The 27,182-nt window shown below is 33.3% G+C and overlaps 1 protein-coding gene across 1 annotated transcript in view; it reads right to left on the minus strand.

Moving 5' to 3' along the window:
- LOC114680653 (pleckstrin homology domain interacting protein) overlaps positions 1–27,182 on the minus strand; it is a 127,011-nt gene that overhangs the window by 47,230 nt on the left and 52,599 nt on the right. The window contains exons 10-20 of the mRNA XM_037208233.1: positions 26,985–27,055; positions 25,507–25,607; positions 25,376–25,416; positions 24,567–24,665; positions 23,485–23,638; positions 22,942–23,076; positions 11,274–11,402; positions 9,649–9,874; positions 5,800–5,937; positions 4,907–5,090; positions 552–669 (exon numbers count right to left, since the gene is read on the minus strand). Of these exons, the coding sequence (XP_037064128.1) occupies positions 552–669; positions 4,907–5,090; positions 5,800–5,937; positions 9,649–9,874; positions 11,274–11,402; positions 22,942–23,076; positions 23,485–23,638; positions 24,567–24,665; positions 25,376–25,416; positions 25,507–25,607; positions 26,985–27,055 (1,396 nt within the window). The remainder of the gene's footprint in view (positions 1–551; positions 670–4,906; positions 5,091–5,799; positions 5,938–9,648; positions 9,875–11,273; positions 11,403–22,941; positions 23,077–23,484; positions 23,639–24,566; positions 24,666–25,375; positions 25,417–25,506; positions 25,608–26,984; positions 27,056–27,182) is intronic.

Below are 27,182 nucleotides of genomic sequence, written 5' to 3' on the forward strand. Positions count from 1 at the left end.
TATGTGAGCCATGTCACATGCATTCCTGGTGCTCATAGAGGCCAGAAGAGAGTGTTGGATCCCTTGGAACTGAAAACAATTATGAGTGGCTAAACCCTGGTCCTCTCTTCCAGCAAGTGCTCGAAACCACTAAGAGAGCTTTCCAGCCATCAACCTACCCACCTTAAGAGTGAAAAGGCTATTCGCTATTCTTTTCAGTAGACATCAGCTAACGTGATTATTAATAACAGATGAGAATAAAACACCAACGTAGGGGAAAATAAAAGTTATAGAACTTACAACTAATGGAAGAACTGAAAAATACTTTTCCATAGGTTGATTATAGATTAATGAATATAACATATACATAAAACTTGGCATGGGGAAAAGATATGGTAAGAGATAGGAAATGCAGACACAAAAGTTTTAAGTGAGAAATAAAATAATCCTAATAAATAACCAGGAAATATACTAATTTTTCATTAGTGTTACTTTGCTTATAATATTAATGCTTATAATTTTAAAGGAAGGCCTAAAATGGTCATAATATTAAACATCAAATCAATATTTACCTTTGAGACAGTAAGAATTTTATTTTCTTTTGCAACAGTTAAGTGTTTCCTTTTCTCTTCTGACCTGTAACTCTTTATTTCCTCTTCTCCCTTTGCAGTTCTCCACTCTTCTTGTCTACTAAAAGAGAATATTAAAAGCCATAAACATAACCTACAATTTTTCAACTGATTGCCTTTCAAATGAATGTTAGTTATTAAGGTAACAATGTGAAGTTAGTTCTTGTATTTTCTTTCCATGTGGAACACATGGCTCAGGACATAAACTAAAACACTAGAAAGAGATTTCTTTTGATTCTCCCCTCATTTTGAACTCTTTCTGCTGTGGTAATTATAAATCAAACCAAGTATTAAATTCTATGAAGTTATATCAAGACACGTTCCTTATTAGGTATATGGCTTGTGCTTAGACAATCTTACATGTCAAATAGGATATGTGCAATCTACTAACAGCAGAGCCTTAAGGTTGAACCACCAATTCCTGAAGTACACATAATTTTTCCAGTGACATAGATCAGACCCTAGTACTCAAAAACAAAACTAGGTTCTATACCAGATATCATGCTGAAACTAAATAAACAAGTAAACAAAAAAATACATTAACTTTGAATTTTAATGTCATTAAATCCAACTCCTTAGAACTAGAGAATGTTATTTTTACTTTAACTTGGAAGTTTTGTTGACCCACAAGTTAATTTAATCTTTGAGCTTTAATTTTTCCCAAGAGATTTTGTAACAGGAAGATAATTAATATTCAAAGCACACATACATTGTTGATACTTTCACACTAGAGCATATTAATACTTTCATTTTACTTTGCCACAGAATCGCTAATGTATCTAGTCAAGTTAAAATCTTCAGAAAGGGGACAACTTCAAATTTAAGTTTGAGCTTTTTATACTTTTATATTGAAATAATCTTAAATTCATATATAGATGTAAAAAAGAGGGTACAGGAATTCTTAACTTGCAAAACTACAGTATAATACAATATCAAGGTCTTGATACTGATGGAAACCACTAATCATGTGGTTTCTCCAGTTTTACTGCTACACATTTGTGAATGTTAGTTCTATGCAAATGTATTATGTGTAATGTATATTTACCACAACAATCAATATACAGAACATTCCATCAGCACAAAAATGTCTCATTTTGCCCTTTTATTATCATACCAACACTTTCTTACACTTCAACCCTCTCTCCTCCTAACTCTTAGTGACCACTAATTTGTTCTCCAACCCTGTAATATTAATCATTTCAATAATGTTCATAAATAAAATCAAACAGTATGCAACTCTGGAATTGTTTTCATTAAGCATTAGTCCATCAAAACAGATTTATCTAAGTTATTTCATCGATAAGTTGTTCCTCTATAAAGTAGAATATACCACAGTTTGTTTAACCATGTACCACTGAAAGAAATTTGAGTTTGTTCCCACAGTTTTTGACTATTGCACTTATGAGCTCATGGCAACTATGAATACCTTTACAAGACTACGTATGACCCTCAAATTCCATGATGGATGAGGGAGGGATCCACAAAGTCACAAACCTCTCTGAGTATTTACAGGCAATTAATGGTAGCTTTAGGGTAGTGGCATGAGTTCTCACCCCTCCCTGAGACGTTATTGGTAGTCAATGGTTGCTGGGGAGGAGTCATTTCCTTCAGTGGTACAGCCACTGGTAAGCTGCCCGTGGTTCCTATAAATTACCCCTCACCTATGCTCACTCAAGCAACCATAATTCAACAACAAACAAACAAATACAGAAAGTATAAGAGGAAATAGTGAAGAAAATCAAGGGGACAATGAAAATTATAGGGAGGCACAAGAGGGAAACAGGGAATGGGGTAAAAATGACCAAAATAATCACACACATATGGAAATGTTGTAATGAAGCCCATTACTTCATATGATTACTATATGCTAATAAAAGTAAATTTCCAAGATAAAATTGTTGAGTCATATATGACAGTTGTATAATAAAATACAAAACAGTATTCCAGAGTGTACGTGTCATGTTTATATTATCACAAACAAACAAAATCACAAGTACAGCAGTTTTCTCTCTAGTTACCCAGTATTTGAGGCTATCACTTATTATTTGAGACAATTTGATAGGTACACAGTGGGATTTCATTGTGGTTTTACTCTGCATTTTCCCAGTAACTAAAGGTGCCAAGTATCTCTTTATATGCTTAATTTACCATCCTCTTTGGTGAAATGCTGGTTCAGGACTTTTGCCCAGTTTGTGGTTAGATTTTTGTTTTTTAAACATAGCCCAGCTTCTTGATCTTCCTGCAAAGGGTTGGGGTCACAGGCATAAGCCACTTTGTGCAGTGTTTACTCCTGAGTTTTAGAAGTTCTTCTATGTTAAGCCACAAGCCCTTTGGTTGGATTTAAATTAGCATACTACTCTGCCTCATTTGAGAGCTACATTAAGACAAACTTTAAATTGCCTACCAAGTTTAAGTCCTGGAAAGATTTCTAATGGACATATACTGGATGTTGGATTCTTTGATCTTTAAAGTGACAGTCACAATCTTGCTAGAACTTAGGGTTAAAGATTATAAACAAAAGGATAAAGAGATAAAATGGTCAAGGGTATTGGGGTGGGGGGTGAATCTCCCTTATCCTTCATTTTAAGAACCTTAACAATCAACTACCAAATACATCTTTACATTTAATCCTTTCTAGGGAAGAAGCAGAAGAATCAGAATGTTCTAGAATGAAAATGTAGTTTTAGCATAACCTAATCCTACACAATGAATGCAAAGAATACCTTCTAGGCAAACCTGGGGAAAACTGTGGCTCATTATCACATGAGTGAAGTTTATTTAGCTTTAATAGGTTAAAGTGAAACTAAAGCTACATTATTCATAACATTACTTAAAAAAATAGTCTGATTTTCTATTTTCCTTCTATGGTATTTTTTAGTTCAGTTCAGAACTGATATTGAGAAGATAAATGTCAGGGGCAGGAAAGATAGTTCAGCAGTTAAGATACTTTTGCTCTTGCAAAGGGTCCAACTTCCATTCCCAGCACCCACAGAGTGACTCACAACCATCTAGAACTCCAGCTCCAGGGAATTTGATGACTTATTTTCACTTCCACAGACATCAGGCATGAAGGCAAAATGCTCATACAAATAAATAAATCTAAAATTTTTTGAAAGAATGTTACTAACTGAACTTCCTTCAAACCTCAACGTTAATTGTTAGAGATTGAAGTTATTGAAATTGTTTACATACCAGATATATATTCAACCCTAAATCCTAACACAAAATTCTAAGAATTGCCTAATTATGGAGTGTAACCAATGTGAATATTGACATTTTCTTTAAAAAATTAATCATATAATTACTATTACTAACAGCTAAAAAAAATGCTGGGCAGTGGTAGCACAAGTCTTTAATCCCAGCACTTGAGAGGCAGCGACAGGTGGAATTCGAGGCCAGCCTGGGCTACAGACTGAGTTATAGGACAGTCAGGACTGTTACACAAAGGAATCCTGCTCAAGAAACAGACAAAAAAAACCTAAAAACCTGAAACTCAAATTCACATTTTGTTAATATTTTTTATTTATTATAATATAGGACAGTAGACAGCTTCATATTTATTTCATACATGTTGTTGTTCATGCACTTACACATACACAAAAGGAAATATAAAAATTTTCTATCACATACACACTTAAGGATAAAAAGTATTTTCAAATGTAAACTATTTATGTATTTACCATTAAAAGGCGTATCTTCTTTATGCCTGTGAATAATCTGATGTAAATGATGAGTAAAGAGCACAAAATACCCTATATAATTCTAACTAATGCCATAAAATGTATTTGAAGATATAAACTGAGAGTGGTTGGGAGATGGCTCACTGGTTAAAAGAACCTGACTTTGGATCCCTAGCATCTCTGCCCACATACCAGATGCAACACTTGAGTGCATCCTTCACACCAGTGCTGGAACTATGGGAGAGGACACACACAACACAGGTTGAGTCCTTGGCCACTTAGTCTAGTCAGTCAATGAGCTCCCGGTTCAGGCAGTGACCTCGTGGCTAAAAATGACACACAATCTGCACTAAGTGCACAATGACAGAGGAAGACACCTGCCATCAACCTTTAGGCTCCATACATGCACACACAGGCCAAGGATACCAACAGGACAAAGTAAAATTTGAACTGGTACTCAATACTCAAATTGTTCTAGAAAAACAAACTTAGGAATTCATTTTTTGCCTTAAAATACTAACTTAAAAGGAATCACAAGGTTGAAAAGGTGTTCTCAAGACTACTAGTCAAAAGGAATGCAAGCAAGTATGGTGAATACCAACTGATAATTCCTCTTACCTAGCTACACCAGCTGAGAGCTCAGGTACCACCACCCTTCGGCTCCAAGCAACAAGGTCTCGCTCTGTGGCGATTTCACTTCTCGGGGCATTGCTGTGCATCTGTCGCACACCTTCAATCTGCCCACTGCGCCTCAACCCGACATTTGGTGGCGAATGCACTTCGGAGGGAGAACTTACAGAGCCTACAAGGGGGTAAATCAATGTGGTTGAAGTTCTGCTTAGACAGTCACCTCACTTATTTACAACCAAAAGATTAGTATTTTCTTCCACACAAAGCTTTTACAGCAAATGATTGAACTACCACCATCATGAGCAAAACCACAGGCAAAAGTTTAATGAAAACAGAAATGTGGCTATTCAACTGATTGGATAAATTAATAAATCATAATTATGGAGTGTTAAGTTCAGGTACTGCAAGTACAAAATCGTTACTTTAAAAAATATCTCTAGGTCTTTTGGGAATTAAAAAGAGTCTAAGGGCATTTATGACTCACAAATTTAACTTTTCTCTTAACATTAAATAGACAACACATAAGAGTGAGGAACTAAAACTTTGACTTTTACTGTATTTTGAAAACAATATAAGCAGCTGATTTTTCATATTTACTGTAAGATCACTTGCCCAGAAGGAATAAAGCACTGGCTTCTATCAAAGCATTGAGGAAGTAGGGTGGTGGTGAATAAAATCTTACTTCTAATGTTTACTTTAGGAAATATGGACTATCCATATTTTAAAAATTCACCTTTAATGTATAGCCATGTATTTATTCTTCAAAAACGTAATCTTTTGGTAGCCTTTTTCATTTTATGGCTATATTATTACTGTTTAGTCACCGCTCTACTGCTGGAGAGTAGATAGTCTCAGTTTCTCCAAGTACTATCTCAGCTTACCTCTGTTTAAACGGCTGGGATTACTGACACCTGCTTCACCAGAACGCCTCAGGTCTTGTTCCTGCTGTAGTCTTTGAATCATGCTGTCTAGAGGACTGATATCCTGGTTTGCTTGCTGGCTTAAAACTTGGTTCAATCCTATGCAATATTATAGAAAATACTAATCAGTCTCACAGAAGTCCATAATTAAATAAAAGACTTAAAATGATTAACTATAATTGATAGGAAAGAAAGAAAAGATAACCTCCATAACCTATTTTTAATTTACAAAAGGAATGATGAGAAGGATGACTTCATATTGTTTATGTTTATGAGCATTCACGATCCTAATGGAAACCAAATTAGTTCCATTATACAATTGAAAAAACAAACACTCAAAGTCATACATCTAGGAAGAAGCCAAAGTAGAATTTCCTATTTACTCTGAATTTCTGACAACTGTCTCATTAATTCAGCAAACTCTTGGTTGTCTACTATGTGCCTGAGAATATGCCTGTTACTAGAGATCCAGTGACAAATCAGATCAAGATCTTTGTCCTACAGCAAACTACCCACCCTGATTGGGGCAATTCAACAATAAGCTTGCAGATAAATGCAGAATGTGAAAGATGTAAAAAAAAAATAAGGTAAAAAGAAAGAAAAACAGGAACTAAAAGACAGCTATGGTAAGCCAGAAGTTAGAGCAGCCTCTTGGAGAAGGCGGCATTTGAATGGAAGCTTAGGTTAAGCATGTTATGAACCCGTCAGATCAGTGCTTGGATATATACAGGAATTTCGTGTATTTAGCCCAACCTACTTATTAACACCTCCTATTCACACTAGTCATATAAACACTTGACTTCTCTTTGTTCTTTGAAATTTCATCATATAAAGATACATACGATACTTTGTTTTCACTGTGAAATTTTTCTAAAATTCCCTTGAAAGAATAAGCTGTTTCCCTCTTTCAGGTCCTTATCAATCTTCTATCTTAGTACATAGGCAAATATGGAATATAAAAGTTATCTTGATAAGTTAATTCTTAAATCTAGCATAAACTGAAGCACATAAAAATGTTCAATCTTGGGGCTAGAGAGATATAGCCCAGCAGTTAAGAACTTGTGCTAGTCTTGCAGAGGATCCCAGTTCAATTCCCAGCATCCACATGAGGCAGCTTACAACTACTTTTGTTAACTCCAACGCCTTGGAGATTGGACACAGGCAACCACACACCAGCCCACTCCCCTACACAGACACAATTAAAAATAAAATCAATCTTTTTTGAAAAGTTAAATCTTGAAGATAGAATGAAAAAAATCAAGAACATTTACTAATGTAAGATTTATGAAACTACTTCCATTAAAACTAACAAGTGGAATAATTAACATTAGGTGTACATGGGTATATAATGAGTAAAGGTCAGAATTTTAGAGTAGACATAAATTGTAAAGAGACTACCCAAAGAATATTCTGAAATGAAGTAACAATAAGAGAAGTCTAGAAAAAGAAAATACCATGTATTACTTGATATATTTTACATGAGAATACTCTAATTAAATATGAAAAATAAAATGACTAGGTCATACAGCTAAAAAGCAGAGAAAGATAGAGCTAAAGTCAAATTATCTACACTCAATTTCCTAATTTGCTACTAGATCATATTTCAATGTTGATTAATAATTTGGTATAGCCTCCTTATGTTTACAATTAAAGAAATACATTTAGGTATCAATATAACAAAACTACACTCAAATCAATTTTATTATTACAATAGGCTACATCTAGTTTTACTTATCTTTCCAGTATTTAGCAAATAATTTTCAAAATCCTAAATTTACAAATAGTAATGATGCTAATATTTTTCTTAAAACACTTGGTTTTGTTCTTTTTTGTATTAAGTACTTTTGTATTTCAGAATACCAAAATAATGACAATTTTGAGATCTAGAAAAAAATTGAAAAACAATACTAAGAAGTTGGAATTACCACTGAAATTTCTTTTATGAATCATTGTTAATAACTGCTACCAATCTTGGTTTCAAGATCCCGCCATTTTATACTTCTGTTATGCTTTGGACCTGGAGTGCTTCTCCCAGACACGTGCTCTGAAAGCTCACCCTCCAGTCTGTGGTGCTCTACTGAAATTGTGGGCCTTGCTGGCGGAAGTGTGAGTAACAGTGGTTAACGGTCACACCCTCCTGCATTAGTCAGTCTCCCCTCTGCTGCCAATGAACAACTCTCCCTCTCCACTGACGGAGCTGCTCCACTTTACTCTTCCTGCTTCACTTGCTACTGTAGGGTATTTTTCAGCAAAGATAAAGATACCTAGCACTACATCTAAAAGCAGCAACAGAATAGGGCATATGGTAAATGTTTATATGACACAACTGTAAAATCTGTTTCCAAATAATGCAATAATTAATTATCTATGAAAGCTTTATATAAGATGTAAAATGGAAGAAAAGTAACAATTATAATAACATTGATATTTAAAGAATAAATCTTCTTTAATTTCTTGTGCATAAAACCCTTGATAAGGAAATTATTTTGAGACCTGAGAAAAAACTAATCCTTGCCAGTTGTACTCCAAGATATTCCATGCATCCTCATTAATTTTAATTCCATGAATGGTACTTCTCTAGTACTGAAACTTCTAGAATATGAATATGACTAGTTATCAACCAGTAGCTATTCTCAGCTTCTGTGAGTATGCTAAGAAACATTAGTTTGAACTTATGTATTAAATATACAAGCCCACTCTAAAAGTGGCAATGGAGGCAATTCTCTGAATACTTTTTTTTTTTTAACCATCCATCACGGGGGACTGTCTAATTTAAGAACCAGCACTTTCTATCTAATATGTCATCTTTATTTCAATTTTACACCCAATCTTATAGCTTGCTGTATCACATTTTGAGTCTTCGGTTCTATTTATAGGACCTAAACTCATACTTCATTCGGCACACAATCTATTCAGAAGCTCTGTCCATTACAATATAGTGTAAAACCTGTATGTATATTCACAAATATTCTTTTTATTCTATATCATTCCTAATGACAAAACTGGTTTAATCTTTAGAGGTTCTTTATTACCTTCACTTAATAACTCAGTCAATGCTACACTTGTCGAATAGGGAAAAAAGAGTCTGCACACCTTGTCTACATTCTAACTACCACTCAACTCTTCAGCTCATCTCACCTCAACATTCCATGACTTTTCAGAAGCAGCTCTCTGCATTTTTCAGCCCTATCTTCTCATAAACCTTTAAAAGTTGATCACTTCTAAACACGTCTTTAATCCCAGCACCCAAGAGAAGAGGCAGAAGGATTTCTGTTCATTCAAGACCAACTTGGATTAACATAATGATGGTCAGGCCAGATGGCCCTACAGAATAAAACCCTGCCTCAAATTTAAAAAAAAAAAAAAGTGATCAACTCTTTAAATATGTACTCCAACATGAATAGTCATTCCAGTTTTAGATTTTTCTCGCTGTTATTAATTTTACTAATATCAATCATAATTACAACTATGTTGTTTAAAACTGTTAATTAAACTTTGTGACTAAGTTTTTGACAGCATGGATCATGTCTAATTTCCTACTAAATATTCAAAGCTTAGTAGGTCAGGATAAAAGAAGGTTTTCAATTAATGTTTGTTAAATGAATAAATGATTTCATTTATGATGATCCTAGTAATCCCTTGAGGTTGGAAACTGCTATGAAACAAAATTATTAGTTAAAATCTCCAATGTTTTAATTATCTTGTAATGTTTATATATTTATTAGAAGAACTTTTCATTTGTTCAAAACAAGCGTGTAAAAAGTTTTAGAATCTGTAAGAAATTAGACACCTATGAAAATGGATGCCTACCTGAAGAAGTGACTCCCATTTGAGGGATGAGCTGCTCCTCCCTACAATTTTCACGACCTGGAACTAATCTCTGGTATCTTGAAGGATGAGGATTTCCGTCAACATCAACCAGAAAAGGGGGAGGCATGAGATGAGGTGCCTGCTGAGTCTGCTCATCTAATACAAAATTGTTGGCATCACGAATAAGGGGCCGATAATCACTATGAAAAAACATCTGATCTGCTATCTGTAAAAAAAAAAAAAAAGTCCATAAAATATTGGAAAAATAAAATTGTGAAAAAAATTGATAAAATTTCTAATAAAAGCCTAACACTATACTATAGATTATGGTATTTCACATCTACTTAAAAGAACAAAATGGGACTGGGATTTAATTTCAGCAGCTATGGCATGTTTAATCTCCAGAATTAAAAGGAAGGATTGAAGGAACCAAAGAATTTTCTATTCTTAAATCATTTTAAGCATATTTCTATATTCATCATTGTACAGTGTAAGAAAATCTGCTGTTTTCTCTGTAAACAAGGGTGGCATGTCATATACATTAAAAAAGAACCCATCATTAAAAATAAGCTTTTTAGTTTAAATGGTAAGTAAAATTACATCTAGGCATAAAACATCGAATGATACTTTTACTTTCACTGATACTATGCTCTTTTTTAAATCTTTAGGCATGTGATATTTTTGGGGGAATTGAACACAGAGTCCCAAACATGCTATATACTACACTCCAAGCCTCAAGACTTAAAATACTAACATAATGAAAAAGAAAGCACTGATTCTAGAGTACTTTCAATAACGTAAAATTATGAACTCAGCCCTGATAGATATACAACTTCAAATTTTCATTGGTTAATTTACAATGTTTTAAACTAAATTGTAAATTATTCATTTATTATGCTACAAACAAAACATTTACTTATTTTAACCACTAGTCCTGAAGAATATTTAGCAACAAAACATTAGCGGATCACACAGTCTGAGAATCACATGAAAGCTAAAGAATTATACCTTACATAAATATATATTACCTATATAATCATTTCACTTAATTTGAAAAGCCCTTTTATGGGCACCATCTTCTATTGAAAGTTAATTTATCCCAATTTAAGAATTCAAATCTAGATTGTTCTAACAAGATATGTAAAAAGTTATTCCTTCGGAACTAATTATAATTACTATATAATTATAGAAAAGTATAATTTTATAGAGGTACAAATGTCTTTACACTGCTTTCTAAAAGCAAGTCTCTATACTGTTTAGGATATGATTCTTTGAGCTGATTTTAAAGATCATTTTTAATTATGTGTAGGGGTGCATGCATATGTGTGTGTATGTGTGTATTTACATATGGGTATGCACTCTTGAGTGTAGGTGTCCACAGGGGCTAGAGGCATCAAATCCCCTGGCACAGGAGCTACATATATATGGTTTTGAGCTGCCTGCCATGAGTTCTGGGAACCAAGCTCAGCTCCTCTGAAAGACATTAAGTGCTCTTAACGACTGAGCATCTCTCCAGCTCCAAGCTTTCTATTTCTAAAAATGTGCATTCTCACCCACAACTAAGAAAAATACATAACCCCTAAACACCCATGACAGGAAAACAATGCATGCTTATCATACTCTACCTTGTCATACTTGCTACTGGACCCAAAACCAAAAATTAAAAGATGTCCATGAGAGTCTGTACATGCAAAGTGCTGACCATCAGGGGAGCATTTGCAGTCAAACACGGCACCATGTCCTTGGCCTTCAATCTGAAACATATTTAACCAAAAATCAGAAAACCGTCATTAAAATAATAAAGAGCTGGTCCTACGTTACTACATTTTTATAATGGAAAGATTTAAAAGTATACATACATCCTGATAAAGGGAAGATTAAGTATAACAGAGTACAGTAAAATTGGTGAAAATTCATGAAAACTTTCAGATTAACAGCATTGAAAAAGAAAGAATCCTAGTTACAAAGCAGACACAATTCAGAAAATAAAAATACACAGATTGCCCCCCCACCCAGAGAATTCTACTTCACATTTTAACCCAGATTAAAACATAAATGAACCATACATTCCATCTATTTCCATTCATTCCTGCCTTTTCTGTAAAGGCTAAGAACATGGAGCAACGGTAGCAATTTCTTTTGTAACACTCAGAAGTACTAGCCAGAGATCACTGCTTACAAGACACTAAATTTCATTCGTTTTGGTTTAAAAAAAAAAAAAATTCCCTGGTGGTCTGACTCATCTTTTAATGGTGAATTTTAAAGGTTAAAGAAAAGGGTTTTTTTACCTGATAATTGTTTTCTGTTTTCCAGTTCCATTAATCCAGAACGAATGGATTTCTCCCTGCAACCTGTCAATCAAACAGAGGTGGCCAATCACCACTCTGATTTTTTTGCTCTCAGTGCTTCTTCAGACTATGTTCCAGTTGAAAACTTCTTTAGCAGTGCTCTGAAAGAGGTAAAAATTCTACCCTATCTAAAGCACATCTAGGGACTGAATTTCAGAAACATCTAAAATAGGGAGTTGACTCCCAAACAAATAATAACTAATGGATGATGATTTTCAACAACTGTGATTGGATTTCTGGATTAGCAGAATCGGAACACACACATTATCAGGTAAGAAATACCTCCTTTCTGTTCCGGTATCCACTGATCTAGAACAAACTGAACTTGACTGCTTATAAACTAGGAAATGCTTGGATAGAAAGAAGTGGTAACTTTGAGTATTAAAAATTTGGCAGAAAGGCAGATTTAAATGCAGAAGAGCCACTGATAGCTCAAGAAAAATAAGTACTTCAGTCAAAAGAGAAAGCACCACTCTAAAATTCAGACAATAGGATGGTCTCAAAAAGACAACTAACTTTGCCTTTTGATCTCTGAAGGTTAAAAAAATATGTATCTAGATAGATATAGATATGATACTTATTATTGATATCCCAGATGATGACAACAGAAAAGAAAGCAGCTCTCCATAAAATTATTAAAGAAAACAAGTAAGCTTTCCTAATGCTAATATATAAAGAACTTACCACATAAAAGAAATGAATCATTAATGACATAGGATAGTTTCTTGGGTGTAAAGAAACTTGAAGGCAAGATAGCAGAGGAAGGTACCGCTTTGAAACAACTTCAAAAACAAGAAAGGACAGAACTACTTTCTCCATAGTAGTCTAGGACATTAGCCATACAGCATATGCCAGAACTGAAAGACTGTAAGTAGAAACGTCACGATTCACATTTTAAATGTTCAGTACTCTTACAGGCAAATAAATGCTATACAAGTTTACAAGTAACTAACCACATGAACAAGAATAAAAAAAAATCTCTGAATGTCTAAGCCATGAGTAAGATGTTTTGGTCATCAGTTCACTCAAAAAGTTCCAAAAGGAAAAAGGCAAAGATTTTATAAATGCTTCTGGAGCTTCACTTTTATATAATACGTCTAAGTTTCTAGTTTTAAGCTACAATAGTATAAAGGAAGAGATGTGAGTGTAGTTACAGTTAGCAACAACAAAGGAAACCTTCATGAGCATGGCATCCTCTCTGGATGTCTTAGTCATCATGCACTACATTTAATTTGGTGGCGGGGGTGGTGTGGGGGTTACTCAAGTTTACATGCATGCTATCTATCAATGTGCTCATATTTACAGTTAGTAGATGCCCAGAAGAATATTTTGGCTGAACTGGAACTTATAAAGCTCTAAAATGACAATCATACAAGATCTCTGTGTCCTACAAACACAGTATCTGAAAAGCCATTGCGGCCAGGCATTTTGCAGAAGAGTTCCTGCAGGAAGGCCTGAAGAGTCTAACGTGAAAAGCTGTGAAAGAATACATGGATTGTGTTAGAGACCCAAGGATGCTGGAGATGACAAAGGAGTGGGTTTTATCACTAAAGGAAGTTACCAACAGGGAATGTAGGGAGTAGTACCAGTCCAAGAGGGAGAACTGTGTTGTAGTCAATAGAGCTCAAAGAACAGAACCTAAGCTCTCTGACATGAAGACATGGCACTCTGAACTTCAGAATTTGCCCTTCTGGGTTTAAGTCTTGCTAAACCCGGATTCCTCCTTTGGAATGGTATTGTATATTTTGTGCCATTTCACGCTGGAGTATATAATTATTTGCTTTTTTTTTTTTATTTTACAGGGAGTTAAATTAGTTGTTCTGAGTCTCAAAAGAGACTTTGGACTTTTAAACAGTCTTGAAAGTGAAAGACTCTGGGACTTCTAAGTTGGACTAAATGAATTTTGTTTTGTGATATAACAAGTCTATGGAGGACACGGAGTGGAATGTGGTGATCTGAATGAAAATGATTCCCACAGGCTCATGTTTCAATATGTAATTCCCAGTTAGTGTAACTGGGAAGGATTAAGATGTGTGGCCTTGTTGGAGGAGGTGTGTCACTGGGCGTGGGCTTTAGGTATCAAAATTCAATGCCACTCCCAGATAGTTTCTTTGTCTGTCTTCCTCGCCCTCTCTCCTTCCCTCACCCTCTCTCTGCCTCATGCTTGTGGATATGTCAGCTCTGAGCTTCTGTCCAGCACCATTCCTCCCTGCCTGCTGCCAAGCTCCCTGTCAGGATGGTCAAAACCTCACCCTCTCAAACTCTAAGTCATCATTAACTGCTTTCTTTTTTACACTGTTTAGGTCATGGACATTTATCACAGTAATAGAAAATTAATGAAGAGACTATCCTACTCGCATCGTTTTTGTATTGTGTATTATGACTGACAAAGTCAACAAGGAGAAAAAAAAACAATACTCTCTGAAAAGGATTTTACCTTTTAAACCAGTTAAGTGATTTATAAATGAAAGTTTGAATGTATATGTATAACTAGGAAGCAATGAATCTTAAAAAAATTAATAAAAACAAAAAACTATTTGTAAAAGAAATTATATATATACATATATAAAAGAATATATATATATATATATACATATATATAAAGAATATGAGGTCTATGTTCTACCTAACAAAACTAATGAGTAAATATAAAAAATGCATATGATTCATACTATTTATTTCATGTTATAATAAAATAGTTACACAAAACAAAGCAGTGACAAAATTTTAAAGCCAAGCAAGATTTCTTCCAGGTGAACTATTCCTCTAGTATGCAAATATTAAGACCATAAAACAAAAATCCTACATATTAAACAACAGTAAAAAATAGCTAATAAAAGACATATTCAGCATTACTATATTCTACTTTTTAAAAGTAGAAGATGAAGCTTAAAATAGTGTCCTCCTGATTAGAAAATTCTATGTGACTAAGTCCTAGAAGTATTTTTAGAAAATGTATGTTAAACCCTTGTCAAGAGAACTGGAAGACTAAGAAGAACTCTGCTAGAACTGGGGAAGTAATCATCTCCTAGCTCTGCTGAAGAATGAGCAGTGAAACAGCTGGTGAGAATCCTACTCTAGTCCTAAAATCATGAGGACCCAGGAAGGTTATTCAAAGACCTAGACAAATCCCAACATGAATTATATCAGAAGGACTAAAATACAGACTAAAAGTATGAGGTCTAATACGTTAGTGAGGAAGGCTGACCAACTGGAATGAAAAACACATACTTCTAGAAGACCTCAAAACAAACACAGAGATGAAATACCTTATGCAAAACCACCCTATTAAAGAAGTATGCCAATTCTATGACCAGCGCCACTTCGCTTTCTCATTGAATTTTTTTTTCATTCTTTAAATGTACAACTAGTTGGAAGGGACCACTTGCACTTGAGCTAGAAAACATTCCAATAACTTCTTTAGGACAGACATATCCTAAATATTAAATAGCAGAGAGAATATATGTTTAGAAAAACCTCTTGTGTATAAAGAACCCTTAAAATTAGGCAACACTGGGAAAAATAAAAAATGAATACTGCATGGGCCAGTGGTGAGTCAGTGGGTAAAGGGGCTTGACATCAAGCCTGAAGACCTGAGTTCACTCCCTGAGATCAACATGGTGGAAGATTAAAAATCAACTCCACAAAGTTGTCCTCTGACCTTCACCTACACATCTATCCACACAAATGTAATAATAAAAACTAGTTTTAAGAAATTCATTCAATATACTGAACATACCTTCCAATCATTCCTGTAGCTTAAACCAAGATAATGTATTAACAGATATTATCCATATTCTATTCATCTAGTAACTTTCTAAACACCTTAAAAGGTTGTCACTGTTTTTAATACTGAAATTTCTTTAATGTATGGTAAGGTAACTACATATAAAGTAAAAATAGCTATTAAAAGAAATTTGTACCAAAGACAAAATTGCAATACCTGCTATGGGATAAACTAGTGAATCAACTATTACATAAAATAGAAACAATGTATTATATAAGAATGATTTTGAAGACTCAGCTCTAGAAATTCATCAAAATAAAAATAAATAAGCCAGCTCCAAGTATAATGGAATTCTCCTTCTCCCAACTCTCTGAAAATAAAATGAGGGCTAAGACACCTTAGGGATTTTGATGTCTTCTGTCCATTCTGCCGAACAGGAGCATTTAAAAAAGGCTAATTCTGCCGGGCGGTGGTGGCGCACGCCTTTAATCCCAGCACTCGGGAGGCAGAGCCAGGCGGATCTCTGTGAGTTCGAGGCCAGCCTGGGCTACCAAGTGAGCTCCAGGAAAGGCGCAAAGCTACACAGAGAAACCCTGTCTCGAAAAAAACCAAAAAAAAAAAAAAAAAAAAAAAAAAAAAAAAAAAAAAAAAAAAAGGTTAATTCTAAACTCTCTATACCACTCTCTACCTCTACCAAGAAACAATTCCGTTCTGAACTCCTAGACCCTCTAGTCACAGCATCTCCAAATGTTGGCTGGACAGTTCCACAATAGGAAATCCACAGGAAATAAACATGGAACGAACTTTTAAAAAATCTGTTCTCTCTACCTTGAACTTCTGTTAATAATGCCATCACTGTCAGAGTACCTCAGGCTTAACTACCTGAATGCATGTACTAGATCTTTCCTCCATGTCACTCCCCAGCCATCTATCATTCAGAGAAAAAAACAAGTGTTACACATAACTTTTCATTCATAAATTTCCTACTTACTACCTACTCATACAATTTTTCATCTTTAAATAACTAAACTAGCCCTCCCTACATCTACTTAATTTCATACTTGAAATATGACTCCTTCCAACAAAACTACTGTTACATTGGTTTGGGGGCTGTGTTTATGTATGTATTTATGAAAACCACTAGAATGTTTCACTATTTCAAGATCACTTGAGGCTATTGTTAAACCCTCTTCGTTGTGGTTTCAGCTCACTACCTATTATTTATAAGTCTATTACAAAATTCCTACATTATTTTATCAACACTTATTTTTTAAAACTTATTTATGTATATGAGTGTACTATCAATGTTGTATCAGAAGAGGGCATCAGATCCCACTACAGATGGTTGTGAAGCCACCATGTGGTTGCTGGGAGTTGAACTCAGGACCTCTGGACAAGCAGTCAATGCTCTTAACCACTAAGTCATCTCTCCAGTCCAATACTTATTTCTTATACTGTTCCTCTTATTAATGATTCTTTCTTACTGACTTTATATTTATTTAACCTTTCACACAGAGTTCCAATTCATTCTCATAAACAAAATTTGGATCATCCCACCTGAACTGACCACTGTATCTTCAGATATAGCAACTGTTTGTTCTAATTTGTCTTGCTATTTGGCATCAATATTTATCATTTCAAGCATGTTTTAGTTCTTCAAGTTAACTGTTAACACAGCCATGTCTTTATCATTCTGGGGGCACTGATATTTTATAATCACAACATACATTACTTAAATATTTGCTAATAAAAATGCCTTCAATTTCATTTTTACGTCATATATAAATATACATACTTCTTATAATTTTCAAATCCAGAGATAATGGTTAGCAGATAAAAAAAGAGCACTATGCAAGTTGCTCAACAGTATGACAAACTGAAAACTAATTTTTATGTCAATTAAAAACTAATATATGATATTTTTGTACCAATACAAAGATGAAAGAGAGAAGAATCAATCTAAGAGCCTGAGAAACTGGAAAATAATAGTTATAGATACTGAGAAAAGTGAAGGTAATTCTATACTCAGACAATGGAACAGAAACTACAAGCATTCAGAATGTTTTACACAGACACTGTAGATGTGATACTACCTTACTAGACAGCGAGAGGAATGGAGAATGAAAGGGGGCGGGGGAACAAATCTGAATTCCCAATTTCCAAGTGGTTAACATGATAAGCTACAACTATTTTCAGCTTTTCACTTTCCTAGATACACACAACTACAATTACCTAAAACAAAATCACACTGAGAACATGCTAATATCAGAAATAGGCATTTGCAAAAATCCTGAGTGGTTTATTGGCAGCCTCTACTCATTTGGAATGTTGCAAGGAGAAATACATTGTTCTGGATTAGTGGACACTGGAACATTTTTAAAAGACTCTTTAAGTAAAGAATGGTTAAGAGAACAATTATAAAAATAAAGAAAACTTTATTAAACAAAATCTCTTAATTGGAATCTACCCACGGAACAACAAAGCAAAGCAGATTATCAAACTCAGTAAAAAAAAAAAAAAGCATTTGCTAATTAGACATACTGTATTTTCTTTAATTAAAATAAAAACCAGATAAGAAGCAACAAACTACAGCTTTGAATAACCTGACAAAATTAGAAAAATACAGAGTAAAAACCAGTGATGACTAAGAGATGTGAAGAGCAACGAGATAAAGCGAGGGAGCAAAGACAAGAAAAATCTAGTAAAGGGCATGCAAATGCCACTCTGAGCACTGTTAACTTAATATATATACTATTTGTACAATCTATACATTTAATGTACACTAGCACTAAGAAATGTAAAAGAAATTTTAATCTATAAAATTAAAATCCATTTGTAAATTTGTTAATTCTTATTATACTGTATGACAGTTTAATGGAAAAAAGGGAGGACCAAAACCAACTCTTGTATTCCTTTTTTTTTTTAAAGGCCCATTTAAGTTTCTAGTAAGCTTTAAACCTACCTAATTCTTTCTAGGATTGTAAATGACACAAATTTTAGTACAAAGAGTATGCAGCACACATTTTCAAGTTATTCCAATAAACAACTACTTTTAAGTATTTAATTGGCATTTAGACAATGTAGTTTCAAAAAACTCAACAAAAGTAACAATTGTTTTATTCATGTCAATGCCAAGCAAAAACATGGGTTTTAAGCTATACATAATTGGTTTTGAGTATATATAATATACACTATATGCTTTAATAAACTGCCCAAATATATAGCATTTTTCCTTGATTACTTAGATTATGCAAGGGCTGTTCAAGCTGAAACATTAAGTACTAACATAGTTTCAAAACTTACTAGACAAGAATAAAGTACAAAGTCTAGAAACTCAGTAATTTTTTTGAGGAATAATGTCTTAATATGTTGTTGACTTCTTTACAATACTCTCTTTAGTTTCTTCTCTAGAAAAGGAAGAGGAAGAATAAATAGGAAAGCAGTGAGGGGAAGGAGAGGAATAAAGGTTGTTTTCTACAAATGTGATGAGACAACAGAGTAGAGAAGATGAGAGGAATGTGTTTTAGCCCTTCACTAAGCATGTTACTTATTCTATTCTTGTATATCTCATAATTAACAGAAACAAACCCAGAGCCTGCCTGCCAACTGTTTTTAATCATTCTGGTCCTCTGAAAAGAAGTGCTAGCAATAAAAACAAGACGTTACCCCATTATTATTTTCAGAAATATCATTAGCAGGCTGAGAATTCAGTTATATAACTATGAAGTAAAATCAATTAGAAATTATTTAAGCATAAAAGAAACTATGTGAATTCTTAATCCCAAACCTATTGTTTTGTTTACAAATTTAAATAGTCCTAAAATAAGGCAAGAACTTTTGAAAAAGTCTTAGTTTAATAGAAAAGAATGCTTACTTGAATGCTGACTATATTGGTTCTTATTAAAATAGTCTCTTAATATATAGCTATTGAAGTTTTATTAAAATATGATTATCAAGTATATACATTTAAAAATTTAACTTTTCACATGAAAAACTTTAATAATACAGGATTTACTTCTTAAGATTTTAAGAACAGACTTCTAATTTTCCTAATTGGTAAAGTATAGAAAATGTAAAGCTATCCATAACATTGAATTACTTTTTAAATTAATTTTATTATCTTTCAAAATTATAATATATATTTAGACATGAATCAAATTATTCAGAAAACAGAGACTAATGCAGAAAACATATTCTAAAAATATGCTTAATACTAATGGATGGGTTAGTGTAGACTGAGCCCAGTACCTTGTGCATGTTAGGTAAACATTTACTTCAGCATTGGAGCTACATTCCCAGCCCAGCCCTAAACATTTATTTTTAAGTATTTGTATATATTTTAAAGACTCATTCTTTTAAAGGCATAGCATTCTTTCCTTATTTTCTAGCTGTTGGTCCAATTTACTTATTCATTTTATAATGAGTGAATTTACTCATTTTATAAGCTTCAATTTTTAAAATTCTTTAAAATACTATATAAGCATTCAGCATTTCTAAGACTAAATTGGAGTACTCTGAGGATTATTCATTCTCAAATTCTACAAAGGATGACTAGACATGACAACCAATGCTCACAAATATTTACAAATACCAACTGTGATTTAGGATGAGAAGTACAACACCACATCAGAGATTGCGTTAGGACTCATCAAAGCTTTGTTGTATTTAACAACTCTGATTAGTTACACAAAGCCAAACAGCTAAACTGAGGCCACAACTCAACACTGGTATGAGTGAACAGTAAGACCATCAGCTTCTATCTCATTCAAAGCTGTTTTTAATCTCTTATTAGCAGTGTTGGATGCTTTTTCTGCCATCAGCCCATTAAATAAAAAGAACAGGCAATGAAGTGAACAGAAAAGACCAAAAGAAGTATGGAAGTCACAGAATTGACAAAGACTGTGCAATAAAGATCACACAAGAGCAACTCAGAATTTTATCATTGTTAAATTATTACTCCTAGACACATCACTAGCTGGGTTTAACTGGTAGTTGTTACACAATGATACTGATAATTTCTCAGCTATTGCCCTGAATATATTTAATATTAAGAACACATTAGTAATAGTCTTATAAAACATGAAAATTTTATACTTAATGTGTGATCAAAGCAAAGCTGGTCAAAGTTTTGTAATGAACACTTTCTCCATGAAACTAGAAATAAAAATTTACCCTTTATGAAAGGTTTTCATAAAGCTACAAATTTGTAGAGTTTGGTAAGTATACTGAAATCAATTAAAAATCATTTAAAAATTAGAAACCCCTAAAAACCATTAAAAAATAAAGTTAATCACTTGTTTTTAATGAGACAAAAGGTAGTATATGCTCTCTCTTTGTAACAAGGATAATTTTTTTAGCTTGTTTTTCTCAGTTTGAAGATACTAATAATTACAGAAAATTTTAAACCAGCCATTAATTAGGCTTTACTATTAATTGTATATAGAAAGAATAGGGGGAAAAAATCTCCTTAACTGAAACTTAAACAAGCAAAATTATTTCCTTTTCTTTCCTTCTTTACTTAAAAAATGTGGTCTCAAATAGCCTAGGCTGGTCTGGAACTCACTATGTAGCTAAAAATGACCTTCAACTCTTGACTATCTTGATTTCATCTTCTAAGGGCTAAGATCACAAGTATAGACCACCACACACTGCTTCAAAAATAGATTTTATAGTAATTAAGATATGTTTACAATCAGATTTCTGGTTAAAGAACTAATTGCAATAGCAGGACCAGAAAAATCAATAAATCTAAAAGTGCTACAATTTTTAGGTCTGCTGAAATGGTGGAATGTTAATGTTCCAAACTTACCTGATGAGGGAAAATTCAGAATCAGTGTTTAATTGATTTAACTAAAAACTACTCTTCATTTCTATAGCAGTGTAAAAACACTCTTTGGAAATGTAAATTACTGAGGGGAACCACTAATGTGCGCACAGTTAAGGACCAACTGAGAAATGATCAACTTCCTTATTCAACAGAGATGTTTACAAAAGGAGCAATCCAGAAATATGAAGATAGAAAAGAGAAAAGTTACCACATCTATGAATTTACTTTAAAAAAAAAAAAAAAACTCTACATAATCACAAAGGAAATCCATTCATCACTAACTAACCAAAATAATCATTTTTCATAAAAATGGGAATAGTACAATTCTTATTTCTTACCTTATGTACACTAAGGCTCATCCAAGGTAAAAGCCAAAGTCAGTCACTTACTTCACTAATAAAACTTTTGACTCGTATGATCAATCAAGGATAGCATTCACTGTCATTCTATCTCCATAAGCAAAACATCTTACAAATAACTGGGGGATATGCATGCATGTGTGGCCCCAATGAAATCGAAAACTACAGGCCTAGCACACGCTGAGAAAGTACTATCATCAGCTATATTCCCAGGTTGAAAATGACTGATCTTATAAAGTAATTCTGATTTTTGTTATTTTGCTAATTATATCTTATGCCTTTTAAAGGACTTCTGCTTTTAAAAATCTAAACAGGTAAAAATAGTAGGAACATGTTTCTTTGTCTCCTCTCATTGTTGACTGGAACCTCAAATACAGAGGAAGTAGTTTTTTATGTGATTGTATGGTCTAGTATTTAAGGATCCTTTTTATTTCATACACTGGTGAAAGAGGAGGGCAGATGCTGATTAGCAAGCTATTTGTATAATCAAACCAATGATAATTTAAATGTTCAACAAAAATATGCCAAATTTACATAAGAACACAATGTGGAGGGAAAAGGCATTGAGCCAAAATAAACATCTAGCACACTATCAATTTGACCAAAATTAAGAACTACTTAATTCTTTGGCTTCAATTTTAAAATTAATATACTCTAATCAAATTATGTTGTACCAGAAAAAAAAAAAAAAAAGAGAAAGCCAAACAAAATGCACCATGAAGATTTCTTTATAATTTACCCGCACTGGCTTTCCAAACACATTTTCTTCCCTATAACTTTATTTACATGACTTACTCATCAAAGTTTCATAGATAAAATAAAACTAAGCCAGTTATCACAATACTTAGGCATTATAAAATGAACAACTAATTTTAAGTTTAGTATCTCAATAAATATGACATAATTAATTCCTTATTTGTAGACAATTAAAGTCAAAATAAGGCATTAAGTTTTAAAATGGATTTCGCTTGTGATATGTAGACTACCTCTATCAAAAATTCTCTACAGCTATTAAACAAGAAATGTAATTACCATGTTAAAATAAGATCGAACTTTGACTCCTCTTGCTAGATCCCACACTATCACGTTTCCATCATGACCAGCAGAAAAGAGAACTCTAGGATCAAATGGGTGTGGCTCGAGAACAAACACCTCATCTTCATGACCCTGAAATATTTTGAAGTAGCAAAGCAGTTATAAATACTTAAAATTATACAGGAGGATGACAATGGTTCTAGAAATCATTATTAAATTGGCTAAACTTTCAACTTTACCAGTGCTTAAAAAATAATAGAACTGTGCTAATATAATAGCACTGTCCATGGCTTAGGTATTATTACTAATACTCAAGAATATAATTAATGCATTCCCATACAACAAACACATAGAGCAATTTACAATGAATTTCCAAGTCAATCCTGCTTGCATTTTTTTTTATATCATTCCCAATTACCTATCAAGTTCAGTTACCCAATTAAGCAAGAGGTTTTAGACAACGTATTGGTTTTATTTTATTTTAGACTACATTCTAAAGTCAGTCTCAGCAATATTAAAAGTGTGGGTTTTGTTTCTCACCATTAGAACATGAATTAGTTGACCAGTGTATGAATTCCAAACTTTCAGAGTCATGTTATTAACTGCAGTTATAACTGTGTTGTCATGTCGATCCCAAGCTACCATAGTTACTTTCATTTTTGTGATTTTGTCTTCTATCCCTTGTAGATTTTGGCTGAAAAGGACAAATTTATATTTACACTGACATTATTAAAATAGAAGACAAAGATAAAATGTGTTTTTATTTACACTTTATAGTTATTAACATGAGTAATTATTATAATTACTGAAAACAGTTAAACTGACAAAATGGCAGAAGTTATTGCATGGATTAGGAAATCCAAGATTTCTAGGATTATGGCATCCATAAGCCATTGGGAACAGAGACCCTGGGGAAAATGCAACTGCTTTACCTATCTATGGTCCAGCTGCTTTATACCATACTGCTCATTGTCCCACCTTTTACTGTTGCTACCATTCTATCCTAACTGTGCTGTTCTCTCATCTACTGAGACAACTAAACATAAACACAAGTAGAGAGAAATAATCAAAACAACAGTTACAACATGGATTATAATTTTTCTTGGCTGAAGAAAGCCACTGGGTAAAAAAAGTCATCTTTTTGGGAGCCTTAGTTGGTAGGGTACTTGCTTAATAACATGCAGGAAGGTTCGGGGCAAATCCCCAGCATTGCAATAAAACCATGGGTGGTGCCACCTGACTAGAATTACAGCAACAGAAGATAGAGTGATGGAGGCAGGTGGATCAGGAATCCAGTGCCATCTCTGACTACAAAGTAGGTTCAGTAGGTTCAAATCAACCCAGTACATGAGATCAAGTCTCAAAAACAAACAAAAACCAGACATGAAATATAAGATACTTGGGTTGCAAACATTTTCATCTCCTTAATAAAACTGAAATAAAAAATTAATTCAGTAGGTCTTAATATTCAGGGCAATGAGACAGTTCACAAAAATCAACACTGTTCACCTCCAAAAGTATTGAAGAAAAATAATGATCTTAACATGGTATACAACTTTATAAGCGAAGGTCATTCCAATCTGCAATATTTTAATAATCAATAAATCAAGCTCATCTCTTACCCTGCTGGACGAGTAGCCATATCTAACAAAATGCTTTTCCATTCTCTTCGTTTAAATTGCCAAATTCGTGCTGTCCCATCACGACTACCACTCACAAACCTGTAAAAAAAAAAAAAAAAAAAAAACAGTCCAATCCTGTCAAGGGCGGGTAAGGATCATCAAAATGTACTTTTCCCAAAATTCTCTTTTTAAAGGACATCTTTATTTATAAAATATTCCAATATAATAAAAATGATTATCTCTGTCTCCATAAATCTAAGAACTCCCAAAACTTTATGAGCTTATAAGACCATTTTAATAGGTCATCAACAAGCTAATAAAAATACTCAAAATGATTTAAGACCACTTAACAAACAGAATTATATTTTCCAATGGGAAAAAAATTGTTCCTCAGTATCAAAGATCTTGATTTGTTCTATTCAAGATACCAAGAAGTAGCTTCATTTTCTTTTAAATCCAGAACAGGAGAATATTTACAGAAAGCCATCTTTTTAAAACCTAAGAATGTCTCAAATGTAATGTGATCAATTTCCAGTTTTTATCAAAGGCTTCTCTTCTGATAGATAGGAAAGACATATGTATGGATAAAAACAAAAGAAAACAACAATAAAAAACCTTCCTGTTAGAAAAATATCCAAATAACTAACACTGTGGCAAATTGCGTAAGGCAGCTATATTTTTTTCTTCAAGAATGAATAACTTCTACACAACTTGAAATCTGACTACAATTATCTTTATCTTCTAACTTTAAAGTTTCAATCAAATTAGACAAATTGAAGTTGCAATTAAATTAGACAAATATATTTTACCTGCTACTAGTGTTGGAAAACTGGATACTATCAACTTTGTCCTGTACAAAGAGAAAAACATACAGCAAAAGTTCAGTACAAACTTGATTCACTGAAGACTGTACCCATCTAGATCTTTCACCAATACTCACAGTATGAAACTCCAATTCTGATATTTTCTCTGGCTGACCTGATCCAAAAAAATAAACTCTAATAATATGGTCAGTGCTTCCAGTGGCCAAAAACATTCCACCTATGAAGAACAACAGCACACTTTCATAAATAAAACACAACTTACATGTGATACGACTAACTTTGCTGAGTCTTCTTTGTCCATTTACGCACCTATCACATTTTACCCTACTTTGCCAACTCACTCAGTAATGTGCCCACACCAACTCTGCAATAATACGAGCCTGTTCCCAAAGTTCACTTACATGAGCATACTATAGCATATAAATTTTACTTTAAAAATCACTATTTGTATGACAATTTTATTCATCTTGAGAGCAATACTCTAACACAAGTGTTAGACACACTGATTCCACTTAATGGGCCCTTAAAAACAACACTGTAGCTTTAGAAAAAGAGCATGAATCCACAGTATGGAAAAAACAAACTTCCTATGAAGAACCTAGGTTTGTCTTGGTGTTTACTCCTTTACCCTCAGTCAATACTGCTACCTAAGCTACCTAATAAAGAAAGGTAGATAAAAACAGTGGGAGGATTATTCTTTCCAGGTCTGTGAAGAATTGCGTTGGTATTTTGATGGGAATTGCACTGAATCTGTAGATTGCTTTTGGTGAAATTGCCATTTTTACTATGTTAGTCCTGCCTATCCATGAGCATGGGAGATCTTTCCATTTTCTGATATCTTCTTCAATTTCTTTTTTCAGGGACTTAAAGTTCTTGTCATATAGGTCCTTCATTTGCTTGGTTAGTGTTACCCTAAGGTATTTTATGTCATTTGTGGCTATTGCTGGGGGGAAGGGGAGAGGGCGGGAGGGGAGAGAACAACAGAATCCGTGGCTGATATGTAGAACTGAATTATATTGTAAAAAAAAATTAAATTAAATTAAATTAAAAACGGTGGGAGGAACAGATACTGGGAACATTACATATCAATCTATTCACCCTCATTTTCTTTATTAATTCACTTTAAATACCTAGGTCATAAAACCTTCTGGTAATCATTTAAAATGCTACTGCAGAAGCTTAATTAGAACAAGACTCTGGAACAAAATAAATACATCATTTTTTAAAATTTTTATTGATTTTATGGAACATCTTCAAAACCCATGAAAACAAACCAGCTTTAAAATACTTTATCTGCAATGAGATAGTATAAAGATTAATTCTTTAATCAGTCAACTTTGAAATCACTTATTCGTTCCTAATAGAGAAATATGGTATTTATGTGATTATATACACTAAATTCCAGCAAAGTTCAAATTATCAAAAATCAAATTGCCTAATTTGATTTTCATTCTTTTTTGCTTATTATCTCTAGTATATGTATAGGAATACAATATATGCTGCAGCAGAAAATACTTTTATAATTTTATCTCTTTGAGAGGTGTTTTCTAATGCACAATTTTAAGTTGAAAATTAAAAGGGTAAACAATCATACCAGCACTGAATGAAGAACAGATCATCTGAACTCCAGGCCGAGGGCGCTCTGTAAATTTTGTAGGTCTTGGACTTTAATGAAAAAGAAAAAAATCATTAAAAAAAAAAATCCTTATGAAACACAAGAAATAATCCCATTATTGATCTTGGAAAAAACATATGGCTATCTTCCTAAAAACATCAAAAAATCAAAACATTA

The sequence above is a fragment of the Peromyscus leucopus genome, chromosome 7 (genome assembly GCF_004664715.2).
Source record: "Peromyscus leucopus breed LL Stock chromosome 7, UCI_PerLeu_2.1, whole genome shotgun sequence".
Lineage (NCBI taxonomy): Eukaryota > Metazoa > Chordata > Mammalia > Rodentia > Cricetidae > Peromyscus > Peromyscus leucopus.